This window comes from Neolamprologus multifasciatus, chromosome 7, assembly GCF_963576455.1.
Source record: "Neolamprologus multifasciatus chromosome 7, fNeoMul1.2, whole genome shotgun sequence".
Taxonomy (NCBI): domain Eukaryota; kingdom Metazoa; phylum Chordata; class Actinopteri; order Cichliformes; family Cichlidae; genus Neolamprologus; species Neolamprologus multifasciatus.
In genome coordinates, this window is record NC_140445.1 from 27297478 (window position 1) to 27314056 (window position 16579).

The window sequence follows — 16579 nt, forward strand, 5'->3', positions numbered from 1 at the left end:
GATAAGACACTATCAAAATGAAACAATGAAATAACTTGGGGCATATTACACCAACAGAGAATGCAGGGATAAACTGAAAGTCCAAGAAGCAAAATAAGCAGTCGCCTCAAAACCCGGAATACCAAAGAACTAAAATTGGGCTCGAAGGCATACTAAGAAACGAGAAGATCCAGAAGCTTCTAAACCGAGTACTCAAAACATCAACTGAGATTACAACCATAAAAAGCCAAAAAATAAACTTTCGGTGAGAGACTAAGGACGACAGCTTGGACTTCAAAAAGTCAGTATCTTGCAACTGAATATTTTTTGCATTGAAGAATAATCAAAACTTTACAGTATCAGACAGACTGTGGTCCCTGAGGAACACTAACGATTTCCTAACAGTAACTGAATAAGTTCATTGTGGAAGGTAAGGTGCTTCTCAAAATAGCCTCGTTTTCCATGGAGTTTGCCAACAGTCGTTCAGTAAAAAAGGGAAATCCTCATGCTTTCTGTTTTATTCCTCAGGTTGCTGTTTTGCATAGGCTGTCTGTGATGCAGCTTGAAGGATTGCTGCAGGTTTTTTTTTTTTTTTAATTTTGTAAAAAGTGACAGAATCCACTCCCATATTTTGGGGCCTCTTTTCTAAATCACGCTTCATCTCTTGACCAAGTTTCATAAAATTCCGCTTGCTCATCGTAATGCGTAATCCCACAGACAAACAAACAGGCAAACAGCAGGGAAACCGTACCTCCGTGGAGGCAGCAGACTAACTGGTGAATGATAGCGATCTTTTTTGGAAAAAACATTTGTATCTGTTTCCATGCGTAGTTTAGGAAAATACACAAACCACATAGCACAAACTGTAGCATTGTGAAGCCGCTCAGCACACAAGGCCCCACTTCATGCAGACATACTGTATATACAGATATCTTTGTTCCTCTACTCATCTTCTGGTATCCCTTCATCCACTGGTGTGATGTCAGGCCCCACTTTTCCTCTGTAAACATTTTTTTGCATCACAATTTTGTCTTTTATCCCTCTGTTCTGAAACAAAGGGATGATTACATCACTGCAGGCGGTGCTGTTAGTTTTTTTTAAAGGAGCGGTGTCTCTGGCTTGGCAATAGCACCAGTTTTATAACTGGAACCGGCTGCTGCTGCTGCTGCTGCTGCTGGGTGGTTTCCACAGAGATTATCAATGGTGAGTCAAAAAGATTACCTCCAGCAAGCAAACTGGTTTGTTATGATTTCTTGACTAGAATATGTTAATACTGCCAGGAAGCAGGAAACAAGAAATTCACCAGCGGATATGCATCAGACGGCCGTGATTGCTGGTTCATTTGGGGAAATCATCTTTATAAGGAACTGAAAAAAAATGAATAAAAGGGGGAAAGTCATGTCTTTGTACTTGGCAATCTGAAATACAAAAATAAATGAATCATAAAAAGAGTTTCCTGGGACACATTGTCTCCACGGGAATGAATTCTGTAACCAAATATTGTGTCTACTTTGGTTTTTACATGGCAGCTGAGACAGTCGTCTCTTTTTTCAGCAGTTCTTTTAGATGTGAGCAAAGTGCACACTCTCCCGAGTCTCCCGAGTAGCTAAAAGGAACCGAACATCCTGGTTATTTGTCTGAATTGGACATATTCAGGAGTAGAATCCAGCTGTGTGCAATTTATGACACTAAAGTCTTTCCTCTAATGACGAGATACTGACATTTATCAAATTAACTTCCGTCAAGCGGCTGTGCAGTTGTGGGAGGATTACGGTAGAAACGCTGTGTTCAAGTTCATTTGACGGCATGTCTGTCCCCTCCGGCTCTGCTGTAACCGAGGCTTCACTTTAATTTCCACAGCTTGCCACTTTTACTCGTCTACCAGCCCCCCCCCCCCCCCCCCCCCCCCACACACACACACACACACTTCTGTGCTAAATTGTCTCTAAATTGAATATTAAGGGGATGGAAGAACTCAGGGGAAGGGTTGCCCTCCACGTTTCTTTTCCTCCCTTTTAATATTCTTCTTTACAATATTACATATACACTGTATACATATTTGACTGTAATGAGAATTGCAGCATTATCCAAGAGACAGGGATGCATCTTATTTATCTCCAGTATCCAGACTTGGCCTATTCAATAAGCTTAGTCCTCCCAAATGCACCCTGCCCTACTAGCGCTCTGTATATGAATTACATTTGGATTGGGGAGCTTTGGGTGGGGGCATGAGACACACCCTTCGACCTTTGATTGCATTCTCCGCTTTGATCAAATAGCTGGGTAAAGAAAAAAGGCTCTGAGTGTTGTAGCGTAACATTAGCATCCTGTGGGGCCGGGTGGAGCTTAAAGGTGTCTGTGTGTGTGTGTTGAACCAGAAGTGGAGGTATAATGGTAGTGATAGGATGACAGACCTCGTCCCCAGGTCCAATAAAGGCGACAGCAGCCTGTGCAGATTTATAACTGCCTTCCTGAGTGAAAAGCGGGATGGGGGATGGAAAGGCAGCTCACTATCGAGGATATCTTATGCCTCCTTTGAGAGTCCCTCCCTTTCTCTCTTTAATTTCATGGCTCTCAGAGTGCTGTATTGTCTCTACCCCCTGTCTTCATCTTTTTTTAAAATCTCCTTTCTTTTTGTGTAATTTTTAGACCTATTTTTGCCTTAACTGTGGTCTTGTTGGTTTTTTTTCCTTTGTTTTCTTTACTCTCGCCCCTCCTTTGCAGGGCTTTAGGCAACAAATGTTTCCTTTGTCTGTCAGCCACAGCTCTCTTTATTACTCAGCCAAGCCTTTTAATTCCTTGTATGTGTGAGACTGACTGGGGCAAATAAATGGCTAGCTTGTGTTTATGCTCCGACAGTATGACTAAATGTTGTATACAGTACAATATAGCTGAGACTAATGATGATGTTAATGATAGTGCAGAAAGAAGAAACGCTGAGTGTAGCATGAACTAAGCACACCCTCTGTCAAGTGTAAGGTTTTAGCTGTCTATGTAACTAAGTACACCCCATGATTCAGTGGCTTAGTATTTACCACTTTGAGCAGCAATACCTTTTGGACTTGCTTTAGCTTTTTGGAAAATGGGCTCACATTTGGCTCTAATATACTTTGGTATACAGAGGAGTTTGACTCAGTGAGTGCAAGTGCCCAGGTTCTGTGGCTGCAGGGAAAGCCCAAATCAACACCCCTCCAGCACTGTGCATGGCAGTTGAAGGGAGATGTTTGTGCTGATATGTTGTGTGTGGTGTACCATACGTCCGGCGCTGCATTATGACCAAACATCTCCACTTCGGTGTCGTCTGTCAAAAGGAAGTTGTTCCAAAAGTCATGTGGTTTGTTCATATGCATGTTTGCAAACCTAAGCAGTGCTGTCATGTTTTTGTTTTGTTTTTTTCAGAGAGAAGACGCCTTTGCCTCGGCAACCTTTCCAAACCAGCCATACTTGTTCAGTCTTTTTCTAATGTTGCTGTCATGAAGTTTAACATTTAACATGGTAACCAAGGCCTGTACAGTCTGAGATGTAGCTCTTGGGTTTTTTGCGTTTTTTCTGCAGATTGCACAATCTGGGGAGAATTGGATAGGACAGTTGCTACTGCAAAGATTTAGCTGTCTTGGTAATATTTTCCAGAGTTAATAATTTCTCGTACTTGTTTAGAAATGGTCTTATCACCCTTCTTATATTGATGGACAGCAATGATTGCTTCTTTAAAATCATTGCTGATGTCTGTCTTCCGTTATGTTAACACACATCAGACCAGCAAACTACAAAAACTTCTGCTACAAAGCTGTATATTAAACCAGCTTAGCATAAAGGCTGTAAGCAGGAAGAAATGGCTATCATGAACCCGTTGGTCATCTCTGAAGACTTCTAATCAGCACATTATATTTTGTTAAATATTCAGGAGTCCAGAATATACTGGACTGCTGAGGATCACCTACTATATCGGGTGAATTTTGCAGAGAAAGAAAAGGCTGCTATTCTTTTTCTTGTTTCTGATTAATTTTTTTTTTTAAAATGCAGTTTGGTCCAAATTTAACTGATATGAGTGACCAGAGTTTTTCAAGGCTGTTCGGAGGTATTTTTCATTTTCCAGCCTAAAAATATCAGCGAAGGGCAGGTTTTGTCTTAACACCTACTACTTCCTGCAGTAGGAAAAGCTAGTTTTAGTCTAAATAAGTATTGAGTAAGTTAAACTGCAGGTGCACTTTTTAATAAAAGGATTATTGAATCTTTTAAAATTAGTGACAAATAATAATGACCTTTGCTTCCTGATGCCATTTAAGATTTTCACAGAATTAAAGCTGGATGCATGTTCCAAAAACAAAACAAAAAAGAATCCATCATATACACCACACAAGAGCTATATCAACTTAATAGCTGCGAACAGCTCCGATATACAGTATTCTGTTATACAGCACGTCGCATCAACAGATATATCACATGACACCCTCATACCCCTGCCTGTGATGTTGTTTTGGAAAGGCCGCTGTGTTCCCATGGCAGCCTAGCACCAGCTATTCCCAGTACGATTGTAGTTTTCCACCTGCAGCAGGAAAAAGACCTGTTCCCCTCCCAAACACTGTTTCCATGTGAACATTTTGCAGGAATGTGTGTTCATGTGAGCATGTGTGTGCGTTCCATTTCTGTGGTTCAAAGCTGAAGTTTGGTTGTTCTGTTGTGCCTAAAGCTCCAGGTAGAAATCAATGGATTGTTTTTTGGCAAAAAATATATAGAAGGCAGTTTATGTGTGTGTGTGTGTGTGTGTACGTGTTTGTGCTCTTTAAGCATCGGTGCTCTCTGTCGTATTTTCAGTATTACTTCTGTCCCGTTGGGGATGATTACAAGAGAGGAGGGGAAAGTGTAGGAGCTCAGAGCAAGAAGACGAGGGTGCTAATCTGTGAGCAGCATTAGGATGAAGAGGGTAGCTGTGGGGGCTGCACAACAACAACCCCCCCCCCCCCCACTAGCTATCAGTTCACAAAAACACAAGACAAAAAAAACCCACAGTGTGAGAGATGCAGCCAAACAGAAAGTGACTCAAGGCAATGTTAGAAGTAGCGTCTTGGCTAAGATCAGGTCAGACGTGGGCAAAGAGAAGTAGTGTTTGAATACCACAGGCTATAGTGTCCCATTAACAGACTTGTAAAAACACAGTCCCTCCCCCAGTGGAAACTGCAGCTCATGCACATAAACACACATGTGCAGATTGCCGTTAAATATGATAAAGTGTTAAGATTGTTCAAAGGTCCAGGAACATTAGAGTAGGCGAGCCTGAGAGTAGGCTAGTAATTGTCTAATAAATCAAATGTGTTAGTAGTTTTTTTCCCCACTATATTATTAATCTTACACCTTTTTTAAAAGACAATTGCACATTTTCTGGATTGTCTTGGTGTATTTGTAAAAAAAAAAAAATCAGTTTAAAAAAAATAGAGCTATTTAGTTTTTGTCAGCACTTTTTAAAAAACTCTTCATGTTGTATTTAGCGGTAAGTCGAACAAAATTTAACTGCGGATACAAATTTTAAATTCCGTGTGGGTGACACATGCTGAAGGTGAGACACGAATGAAATACACAGTGAGAAAGTAACATCACATTTACAAGGATACAAATGAACATAATATATACATAGGAAAATTAAAAGACTTGAGATTCATGACATGTTTCATCTATATGTATTTTTAAATGTATAGATGTTAAATAACTTGAGTTTCTTACTCATTATTGTATCTTATATAAAAAAAAAGAGCGATCGTGCTCTCCTAGCAAATTAAAGTATTTATCTAAGAGGCTCTGCAGCAAATATCACCTCCTGTCTTTGACTGACTTTAAGCACAGTGCTGTACTTACAATGGTCGCAGGACTTTTTAAGATGGATGCTCACACTGAACTTGGAAAATCTCGATTTAAATACATCGGTGCCTGTAAATGGAACGAGCTACAAAAAAACATGAAGCGGCATTCTCTGATTTCACTTCTCTTTTTAAAAAGTTGTATCTGTTCATCAGCAACTGCTCTATCACGTTTTTCTTAATTTGTAATTTGAGACTGTATGTATACTTTTGACCTTTTTGTGGATTAAAAGAAAAACAACTCAAAGCCTTCTGTCTAGTCAGAGTCAGAGTTACAGTGAGTCATACGCTTCCATATAGCTTTATTTGATCTAAATTGTACATTTTATTGTTTATGACCGTGGTCTGTGTCTGTGCTCCTTTTCTAACCAGGAAGTGGTTTGTAGCCTGAAAGTTTTTGCTCAGCTGCCCTCAGGGCTGTGTGTGGGTGCTAAAGACATTCACATGAATAGACACACTCTGCATGCTTCTAGTAAACGCATTAACCCAAAATGAATATCAAAAACAGAAAACTCTCACAGTTCTGTAAGTGTTCTGTAAGAACCAGCTGGAAGAATGATTTTGTGTAAATGTCAGCTTGTGATGTTAGGCCTCCTAACATGAATCAACAGAGGTGGGGCTAGAAAAAACACAGAAGAAGGCACGGCAGGATGGTACTCACTCATTTCCCACTCGGTGTTTTCATATCCGCACCCTGTATTTTTAGACAAACAATGAATCAGTTCTAAAAACATGCTTTTATGAAGGTTTTTACTGTGCAAAGCTGCCCGAAAAGATAAAGGACTCTAACGAGTTGTCGTAATTGTGAACGACGCAGCATTTTTAGCTGGAGTCAGTGGAAGTTAAGAAATACAGTATTTCCAACAAGATACATGCAAGTGCTGCAAAAATAACAGCCACAGTGTATTTAAAAGCTGTATGTGAATGAAAAATGCTTATTACTCTACTAGTTTTGGTTTTCTGAAGGATTTGGCATTTGGGGGCGAAGAAACTATTTTCACCAGACACAAACACAAAACCTTTATGTTGGTCTTTGCCTGGCTCAGTGCCACTGGACAAAGCAGGCCCAGTGGGCAGTGCTAACCCACAAGCAGCAGCAAGTACTTGGAGCAAACGGTGGGTGGGCTGAAGGTCATACGGGCTATGGACACACTGCCATTGTTCACTGCCCTGTGTGCTGGTATACGATTCACAGAATGCTATGAAAAGAGAGAGTAGGTGCATCGGAGATATCAGACAGTAAATACTCGATCAGATGTTAGCTGAACGTGTTTTAAAGCGATATAAGTGATATGACTGAAGGATATGTGTGCATGTTTGTGACACTGCACAGTGGAGCAGCATGTTTTTGGTGTGAGTCAGCACTGTGTGAGGAGGCACAGCTAGCTCTGTGAGAAGTGCAGCTCTGTTGAATGTACAGTAGGAGTGGGAGGAGATGAGTTAAAAGCTCTTCTGTGACACTCAGGAGATGCATGATGTCTTCCCTTCAGCTGTTGCACACCACATTACCCAAAGCGCTGACTGTACCTCTTCATCCTGGAAGAACTCTGATAAATGGAATCTACAACCTGAACTGCGCATGTATTTTCTCACTTAGAGGGGACAGTTTGTTTGCATCCAACGTTCTGACCTTTGTTTCTTGTTAATTCTGCCTCTCCCACTCCTCTTTGCAAAGGCCAACACTCATGATCACAGGCAAAAGCACTTTGTGGCAGAGGCATTTATTCCTGCAGAGTGATAGCACCCGCTGTGGAAGCAGGTCAAGGGGAGGTTATTAAAATTTCCCTTGAGATGCTGCGCTCGGTGTTCAAATTATTTGCACCTTGACCCAGTTTATAGTTGGCCTTTTCAAGTGTTTTCTCTCCAAGCTTTAGGTTTTTGTGCGAATATATGTGAAGAAAGACGCAGGAGGGGGGAATTCATTTTGTCTGCCCCACTTTCCAGAATTGCATTAATTAGTGACCCTGCCAGGCACATCTAGCGACCTTTGTCGTGATACTTAAGTACCAAGCAGAACACTTATTCGTAGTGGTATGAATTTAGTGATTAGAAGAGCAAAAAAAATGTCTTAAAAAGATGGCTTCAATTGAGTTTAAAGGGAAGAGGCTGTTAACTGTACACTCTACATTTTATTTAACTGTTGTTTCAGCAGTCACAACTGTCAGTGACATGCTTAAGTACAGCAGTCAGACATCATTTAATCTGCGGTTTATTAGTAATCCAGTAATCAGCCAGCTTAAAGTACATTACAAGGAACTGCAGCACAGAAATTAAAAACATCTCAAATCACAAAAATCTCAAGAAAATTCAACAACAATAACTTAAAGTTTGAATTTCTCCCATCACAGATGGTCACTTCACCGGGACCCCTCCAACATACGGTTACGACGCAGACCGAGCAGAGGAGCAGCGAAGGCACCACGACATCCTGCCGTACATCGATGACTCGCCGTCGTCATCTCCTCACCTCAGCTCCAAGAGCCGTAGCAGCCGGGACACTCTGTCCTCTGGATCGCTGGAGTCCTCCAAATCGGTCAGTATGACATCTGGGCGTGTCCTGTTGTTGACAAAGCAGACTTTGATGCTCACATCTAATCCAAATGCCAAGCTTTCTCACGTCTCCTCAAGTGATTCAGCAACTTAGCTGCAGACAGAGCAAAAACAAATCTCGCTGGTAAACTGTGCTCATTCTTGCATAATTTTATCCCATTGCAGAGCAGGAATTGGGCTAATCTATTCTTAGAACAATCCCATTCTGTCTAAAAGTCTTCAATTGAGAAACCATATCTGCTGTTTAAAGGAGATTGATAAGGGACATATCTCCTGCCTCATACCTCCCGAAGCAGTCATCCAGTAAAGAAACCCATCCGCCTTAAGAATCAGGGTTTTTTTCGTCTAGCGTATTAGGCAGAATTACCTATCACCTCAATCACCACATCGCTGCCTTCATCCTCTTACCCGACCTCCTTCCTCGTCTGCAGAGAAAACCAGTGATCTGTGACGTCTGTTCTTCAAAGGTTATAAGGGAGAGGATACATGTTTGTGCACACAGACACAGACTCACAACCTGTTTTTCTTGTCATCTGTATTTATTCTATGTGTTATTTATATATGTTCTATGATGCAGTTCTCAGTGGAAGCAAAGGACTTTGTGTACCAAATGCTAGTATATACCAGATAAACATGTTGTAGCCATAGGTTCAATTACAATAGAGGGGTATCTTGGGAGAATATAATAAGCTAATGCTGCCTCTACCCCCTATGCCCTTGGAGGAAGTAATTGCATCAGTGGTCATGAAGCTGTATCGGTTACTCTGCCCCTTCAATCTTTGCTCACTGTCTGTACTGGTGAGCAAGTGACTGTCAGACTGATTGATGGCTTGAAAATGTCAATAAACAGTGTGCCCCTTGACTGCTCCGACCTTTGACCTGTGAGGTTTAACACCCGGAGGTTTTAATTTGCGCACACATACTTAGCTTGCATTTGGACACATACAATCCTTCTGTTTGTATGGAAAAAAGAAATTCAACACTACATGCTTAGAGCCTGTAGATGCATCGTCTGATGGCTGGATAAATACGTTATGCACTGTGGCAAATATCCATCAACAAATTCCCCACAGGCTTACAATCAATGTCCTCAAAATGGAGTTACCATCATCCTTGATTTGCCCTTGAACAATCTGTCTTCAAACGTCACCCCACTCTGCTTTTCTAATTGATGAGTCAGAGTCCAGGCAAGCTCTGATTGGCTCAGGGGGAACTGATGGTTTAGTGATGTCACTGTCATGAGTCATCACTTTCAGTAATTCTGCTGATTTAATTTAAGAGTGCTCTGGGCTCTTGTTCTCTCACAATCTGGCTCTGCCCAGCACTTGAAAGGGTTTGCTGAAAGTTCAATAACATCCTTAAACTGTTTTACCAAAAACACTGACCACGTGTGCTATCTGTGTTTCTGCATGATCATAGTGTACTTTATGACATCTACAGAGTGAACCTACAGAGTTCACTCTGCTTAATTTCCCATCAAGTTTGTGGTAATCATGCGTTATTATGTCTGTATTTAATAGGAGAAATTTCAAGATACTTATGCTGCGGTCACACTAGATAAAACTGGTGGGAGATTGCAGCATGACCAAAATTACTGTGACCACGTACAATGAACTTGCAATCTTGTTGCTCGAGACAAAGACTGCGACCTTTTGCAGTCAGCTGCCATCTTTAAAGTAGCTTTACTGCTTCATGACGGTGATAAAATGACCAGTCTGTGATTGAATGGGGTCAAACTGGCAACTAACTGTCAATTAACTGTGATAAATCTGCACAAATCATAAATCAGTTTCTGTCTGCATACAAAGAAACGCACATTAACTACTTACATTCATTTTCCAGCCACGACCTCATAGATTTGACTGCAAAATGAAACAGGAACTTTCCAACCTTGCTTTTCTATAAAATATTTGGCTGGCGAGTCACCTGATCGCTGAAAATGAGTCGTGCTCACTGGAACAGACTGACTCAGATTGACTGCAATAAGTTGGGGAATAAATGCCAGTCTAAGTCTGATTATTTGTAGACAATGTGCTTCCCACCAGCTGATCTATGCAGTCATCTTTTCATTGAAAATGAGTCACCCAGAGTTTGTGGGTGATAGACACTCAACCTCTGGATGGCCAATTAGTCTTACAGTTAGTTGCTGAGAGGAAAAAAAAAATCAAGTCCCCAGGCAAACCCAGATTTTTCCTAGTTGTAAGGAAGTTTCCATATTTTTACTGTAGTGCGACAGAGCCGCATAGACTTCCAGCTGGATTCATAGTCCTGTGTTTGTTTTCAGTGCCCTCAGGCTACAGTTATCCAGGGAAGCCGTCGGTCGTGCACGATAATGACTTGGGTCTTCTTCACAACAGGGGCAAGGCTAGTGACTGACACCAGCGCAAACATGCACAAGAGTAGCTCCGTTAACCACATATTTCTATTCAAGCGGCGTGACATGGCGTCAGCACATACGTGTGGGTCTGGTGAGCAATGTGTAGCACCTCCGCAGTATCATGCTGGGGCCTGCTGCCAGATTTAAATTGAAGATGTTGCAGGTAATTGCTCGTGCTTTGACCCCCCGTGGATCATCCTAGTTCATGAACCCCTGTATATTAAAACAACTGACTCCTCTCTCTTATGGCCCACACTTAAGGTGTGCAGTAAGCTTTATTTTCTGCTCGATCAGCAGAAATACTCTAAATGAGCAGCATGTGCACCATCAGTGTGTGTCTTATCTGACTGAAGACCTCCACCTCCACTACATAGCCGATGTGGCGATAGGAGCCAATCGCGTTAGGCTTTTCAAAAAGCCAGGGATAGCAGAACAGGATGCTACACAGATTAGAAAATGAAAATTGAAAAGGGTTAATAAAATGTGGGGTTGTTGTTATCGCAGTCACTGTTGTTCCATCTGTGAGTCCACTAAATAAAAAGAAATAAAAAGAAACATGTTGCTAAACAAACCCAGTGTACATCAGAATTCTTAAAAACGTGTCAGGCTGAACTCCAGCTAAGTGATGCTGGGGCTGAAGAGGTTTAAGTGTAGATTTAAGTGTCAAATATTATTTGTATTGCTTCTTATGTACACTGCAGGGAGAATATGTTTTATTTTTTTACTTATTTCATAACCAAACATGCACACAGACACTTCTTTAGTCTGAACCTAGAGATTAGCTCATTAGTTGGCACAATGAATAAAAGATGATTCATTTGCAGATGTGTTCCTCCAGGAGTCTGGGGTTTGAGATCATTAACATCATTAACTAAGATGCTAAGAAATTACAGCAGAGAGTAAAATATTGTATTCAAAACCTGGACAGCCATGCATTTTTTTTAACATCCAATTACATTGCATTACACACCCTGGTCTACCCAGCACAATTGTCTTTTTGCTCTCAGTAAATAGATCTACAAAATATTAAATATATTACACAAGAAAGAGCAAAGACTACACATATATCTTCATACCTGTCCAAACGACCGGTTGTTAATAGTTCTGTTTAATCATTTTCTGTCAATTTGCTGATGTAAAATAAACGTGAAGAGTTGAGAACGTGTTTGTAGCAGGCTACTGAATCAAACTGACGACATATAAAAGCATATTGAGCCCGGCAGAAACTATGGTGGTAATGGACTCCTGTGTAATGGAGTCCATAAAAATCCTGGAACATTTCATAATCTTCTGGCTTGTAACAGTCCCCTGAGATCCGTGTAAGCATCTGCTTATGCAGTGGCCATGGAAACAGGTTTCAGACCCATTTACCCCTTCATTTAAATAAATGCATGTTCGCCCACACACATCCAAGTAGTCATGTATGCATGTAAAAGCAGTTCACGCGAGCTGCTTTTACATGCATTTATGGTGCACAGGCAGACATAAACGTAATTTTCAAAATAACTGTATTTAGTAACAAATCAATATAAAACAAAAACAGCTTTTATGAATATTGTATTTAATACTGTGCTTCAGGGTTTATGCCAGACTTTTTTTTCACTTTTTATGCTGTTTTTACTGTTAAGGTTGTTACAGGTAAAAACAGCAAGAAAAAATGATTAAAGAAGAGTAATAAAAGGAAGATGTTATTACTTAATGCAATTTCACCTATTCAGCTGATATTCATCCACTAATTTCCACTAATTGTGGTCATCATTCATGCTGCATCCAAATGCGTTTAATGATGATTCAGGGCTGTTTCACTGGTTTAATCCCAAGCTCATGCAGTCACAACTACCAGCAAAAAGGTTTGTGTGTCTCAGTGTAAAGATGTGTAGTTAAAACAAAAAACCAAAAACCTAATGTATACACACATCTCTGTCTGCATCTGGCTTTGTAAATTATTTTTCTGCACCTTCTCACATGCTTTTGCCTCTCCCATAACACACAAACACACTCATACATACACATATTTATACCGCAGCCGTTTTTTTCTTGTCCTTGGTGACCCTGCCCGTTTGAGTTATTTCAGATTTGGTGGTTAATCAAGGCAACCCGGGGAGTTTATCTTTTATTTTTTCATATCTATGCCCTTCAGCGAGCTTTGACTCAGCTGAAGGGAATGGAGAGGCAACCAGGGATGATTTTCGGAAGGTGTTTAATTTTCCTGGACTCAGGCGCACAGAAGCAGCATGAAAGGTCCTTTACCAAATATATACATATAAATAATAGGATGTTATGTTTTGATGTTGTAACATAGTCACAAAAGAAGCAAAGGGCTTGCAGTGTGAAAATAGTTCCTAAAATATTTTAAATAAGCAAAATAATAAGTTAGGCTAAGCAAACTGTTGTACATCACATTGCGTTACTGGGTGTTCTTGAAACTTTATTCTCTGTGTGTTTGTTACAGACCGAGTGTGACCTGGAAAAAGGTTTGGAGATGAGGAAGTGGGTCCTGTCTGGGATCTTGGCCACCGAGGAGACATATCTCAGTCATCTGGAGGCACTGCTTCTGGTGAGAACACACATCACTTTTAATGTCCTCATAATGTCCAGTATTACAATCAATCTACCAACTGCTCAGGAAATATGAGTGTTTACAATGGAAATGATTGGTTTGAGTATGAGAGTGAAAGCTTTAGATATACAGTAGCTTTTCAAATGTTTAGTAGATTGTTTAGAAATACTATTTGTCCCTTTGCTGGTCTACTGAAGGGGCAGCTAACATTAACGTCCCCCTAACTTATAGATGCTTACACAGTACTCTCACTGGCCACTTTATTAGGTACACCAAGTTAGTATTAGTAGTATGTTTGCCCTCCAAACTGACTTAATTCTTTGTGGTGAAGATTCAACAAGGAAACATTCTTTTGGTCCATATTGACATGACAGCATTTGTCAGCTGCTCATCAATCTTCTGTCCACCACATCCCAGAGGTGCTCTATTAGATTGAGATCTGGTGACTGTCGAGGCCATTTGAGTACAGTGAGCTGTCATATTCAAGAAACAAGTGATGATTTGAGCTTTGTGACATGGTGCAGTAATGCTGCTAGAAATACCAGTAAGAAGATAAACACACTGAGGCATTTAAATACTGCTGAGTAGGTACTAAGCTCTGGTTTAGACTTCTGCAGGGAATCTTTGTGAAGTCTGTGACATAACCTACTCCAGTGGTTTATGTCTTTGCCGGCATTTATTCTTATGCGTGGTGGATATGTGTTAATTAAGTGTGTGGTTGTGTTCCGGTGTTTTATATGCAGTGCCAGCAAATACAAACAACATTGTTTGATTTTTTTTTCTTTCCTGGGTCTCTGCTCTTTGTTGTAGTAAGGTTTTTTTCAGGGGCAGAAATATTTGTCCCTCTAGTTTTTCCACTTCTTTGTACATTCCCTCATATCCGTTCCGATAGTATCGTCAATTTCCTTACAGGAATTTGCTGGCATTTGTGGCATCGAGATTCATCACAGCAGGCATCTGTAGTCCAATTTTGGTGAGCCTGTGTAAATTGTACCCTGAGCTTCCTGTTCTTAGCTCACAGAAGTGGCGCCCGGTGAGGTCTTCTGCTTCTGTAGCCCATCTGCTTCGAAGTTTCAGAGCGGCTGTTCTGTTACCTTGATTGTAACAAGTAGTCATTTGAGTTACTGTTGCTATTCCTATCAGCTCAAAGCAGTCATTTTCGTCTGACCTTTGACATCAACGAGACATTTTCACACAGAGAACTGCAGCTCATGGGACGTTTTCTCTTCTTTTGGGCCATTGTCTGTGAACAATAGAGACGGTTGTGTGAGAAAATCTAAGATCAGATCAACAGATCAGCAGCGTCTGAAACTCTCACACCAGCTCTTCTGGGACCGACAACCGTTCAGCGTCATAAAATCATCTTTCTTCTCTATTCCGGTGCTCTGTTTGAACTTCAGCAGGTCATCCTGAGTGTGTCTACATGCCTAAATGTTTGTTTCAGGCATAAAAGGATTTGAAAAGGTGTGCCTAATACAGTGGTCGGTAATTGTATCCTAACAATACCGTACATGTTACTGGTTATCCCAGATCAGATAAGGCAGGTAAGGTAGCAGTAAAACCTGTAAAGCCTCCTTGTTGCTGTTTTAATACTGATGAGTATGACAAAGAAAAATGTACCATACTTAAAACAAAAGACACCTTGGTGTAGAATATGTGATACCAAAGTGTAACCTGTAAAAGTCTTTTACTGTTTACTAGTTTACTATTAGTTCATACATTATAGTAGTGCAATATAACAGTCACTTAATCTAGTCATATTTTTTATTCTTTCCTATAAGATCATTTAAAATGCTTCTAACATAATAAACACAATAAAATAAATTTATATCTGCTCTCTTGCTCCTCCTCAGCCCATGAAGCCTCTGAAGGCTGCTGCTACAACATCCCAACCAGTGCTTACCGTGGCCCAGATAGAAACCATCTTCTTCAAAGTGCCTGAGCTCTACGAGATCCACAAAGAGTTCTACGATGGACTTTTGCCTCGTGTCCAGCAGTGGAGCCACCATCAGAGAGTCGGGGACCTCTTCCAGAAACTAGTAAGGCTGGAGCGTAGTTGCCTTTAGTGCACCTTTAGAGCTCATAGCCAAAGAGAGAAATGAGGGTGGGGGTTGTAGGGTGTTTGTTAGAGTGTGTACCCTTGACAGCAGAAATGTCCCTTTGTGTAACTGCTTGACATTACCCCTAATAAAGCTTGACAATATGGGCCACTCAAAAAAACTTGACAGCACTGATAAGAACAGCTACAGCTGCATTTCTGACCCCAAACAAACCAACAGGGTTCACTAGGGCTCCATTACTCAGAGTAATGTTATTTCTTCCATCGGAAGGCTTCCATGAAAAGCTGAATTTCTTAAACCAATAGTAAAAGTAATTTGATTTTTGGAGTAAAGCTCTTATTATCATATTAAATTCCAAACAAACTGATTCTGAATCATCTTTTTCCACCTAAACAGCCGTTTTTGTCCTTCCCAGGATGTCAGGGCCAAATCTACACTGGGTCTGTTCAATCATTTTCACAATGGGTCAATTAACCCACAATGAATCATTTGTTAATTCTCTTAGAAATACTGCTCCTTTCCCACTCGTGTCTCCCTCCATTGCTCTGTCTCTCTCTATCCCTCTCCCCCTCTGACTCACTTGTGCTTGGACACACACGCACACACACACTGAGGGAGGTGCAAGCGTCTTTCACAATGCCGCCTTTCTGCCTCAGGCAGCTGAGACCATCACAGCACTGTGTGTTTCATGTCTAGAAGAAGCTGCTATAAATAGGAGCCTCTCTCTCTCTCTCCCTCTCTCTCTCTCCCTCCCTCCATCTTATTCTCATTAACTTATCTTGGGAGGCGCCCCTTGTGGCTTGGCTAAGAAATAAGGATTTAATTGGTTTTGTCTTCATGTCAAATAAGCAAACATGAAAATCCAGTCCATCAAATTGTTGTATCCATCCTTGTTCACACTGAACTTCTATCTAACAAAACCGCTTCACGGTCACCTCTAACATTAAAGAGATGACATGGTTCTGATGTTAATTATTGAGCAGAGCGATTGTTAGCTGTGAGATGTGTTTGAAAGGAACGCTGCATGTTAAATCTGGCAGACTGGCATCCTACAAGACACAAAGAGGCACCAGTAGAATAATGACTTCTTCACTGGTTGCAGAGCAAGGTTGAATGAAGGGCAAATTTGACCTCTGGGGCCCCCCAGAGGATTATGTCAATTAAGAACGTCATTTTTGACTATATTAGATTTCATTTGAAC

General features: G+C 40.9%; 1 protein-coding gene across 1 annotated transcript in view; it reads left to right on the forward strand.

Annotated features, from left to right (window-relative positions):
* LOC146514439 (breakpoint cluster region protein-like) overlaps positions 1 to 16579 on the forward strand; it is an 82409-nt gene that overhangs the window by 39189 nt on the left and 26641 nt on the right. The window contains exons 2-4 of the mRNA XM_085169065.1: positions 8180 to 8364; positions 13211 to 13315; positions 15172 to 15357. Of these exons, the coding sequence (XP_085025191.1) occupies positions 8180 to 8364; positions 13211 to 13315; positions 15172 to 15357 (476 nt within the window). The remainder of the gene's footprint in view (positions 1 to 8179; positions 8365 to 13210; positions 13316 to 15171; positions 15358 to 16579) is intronic.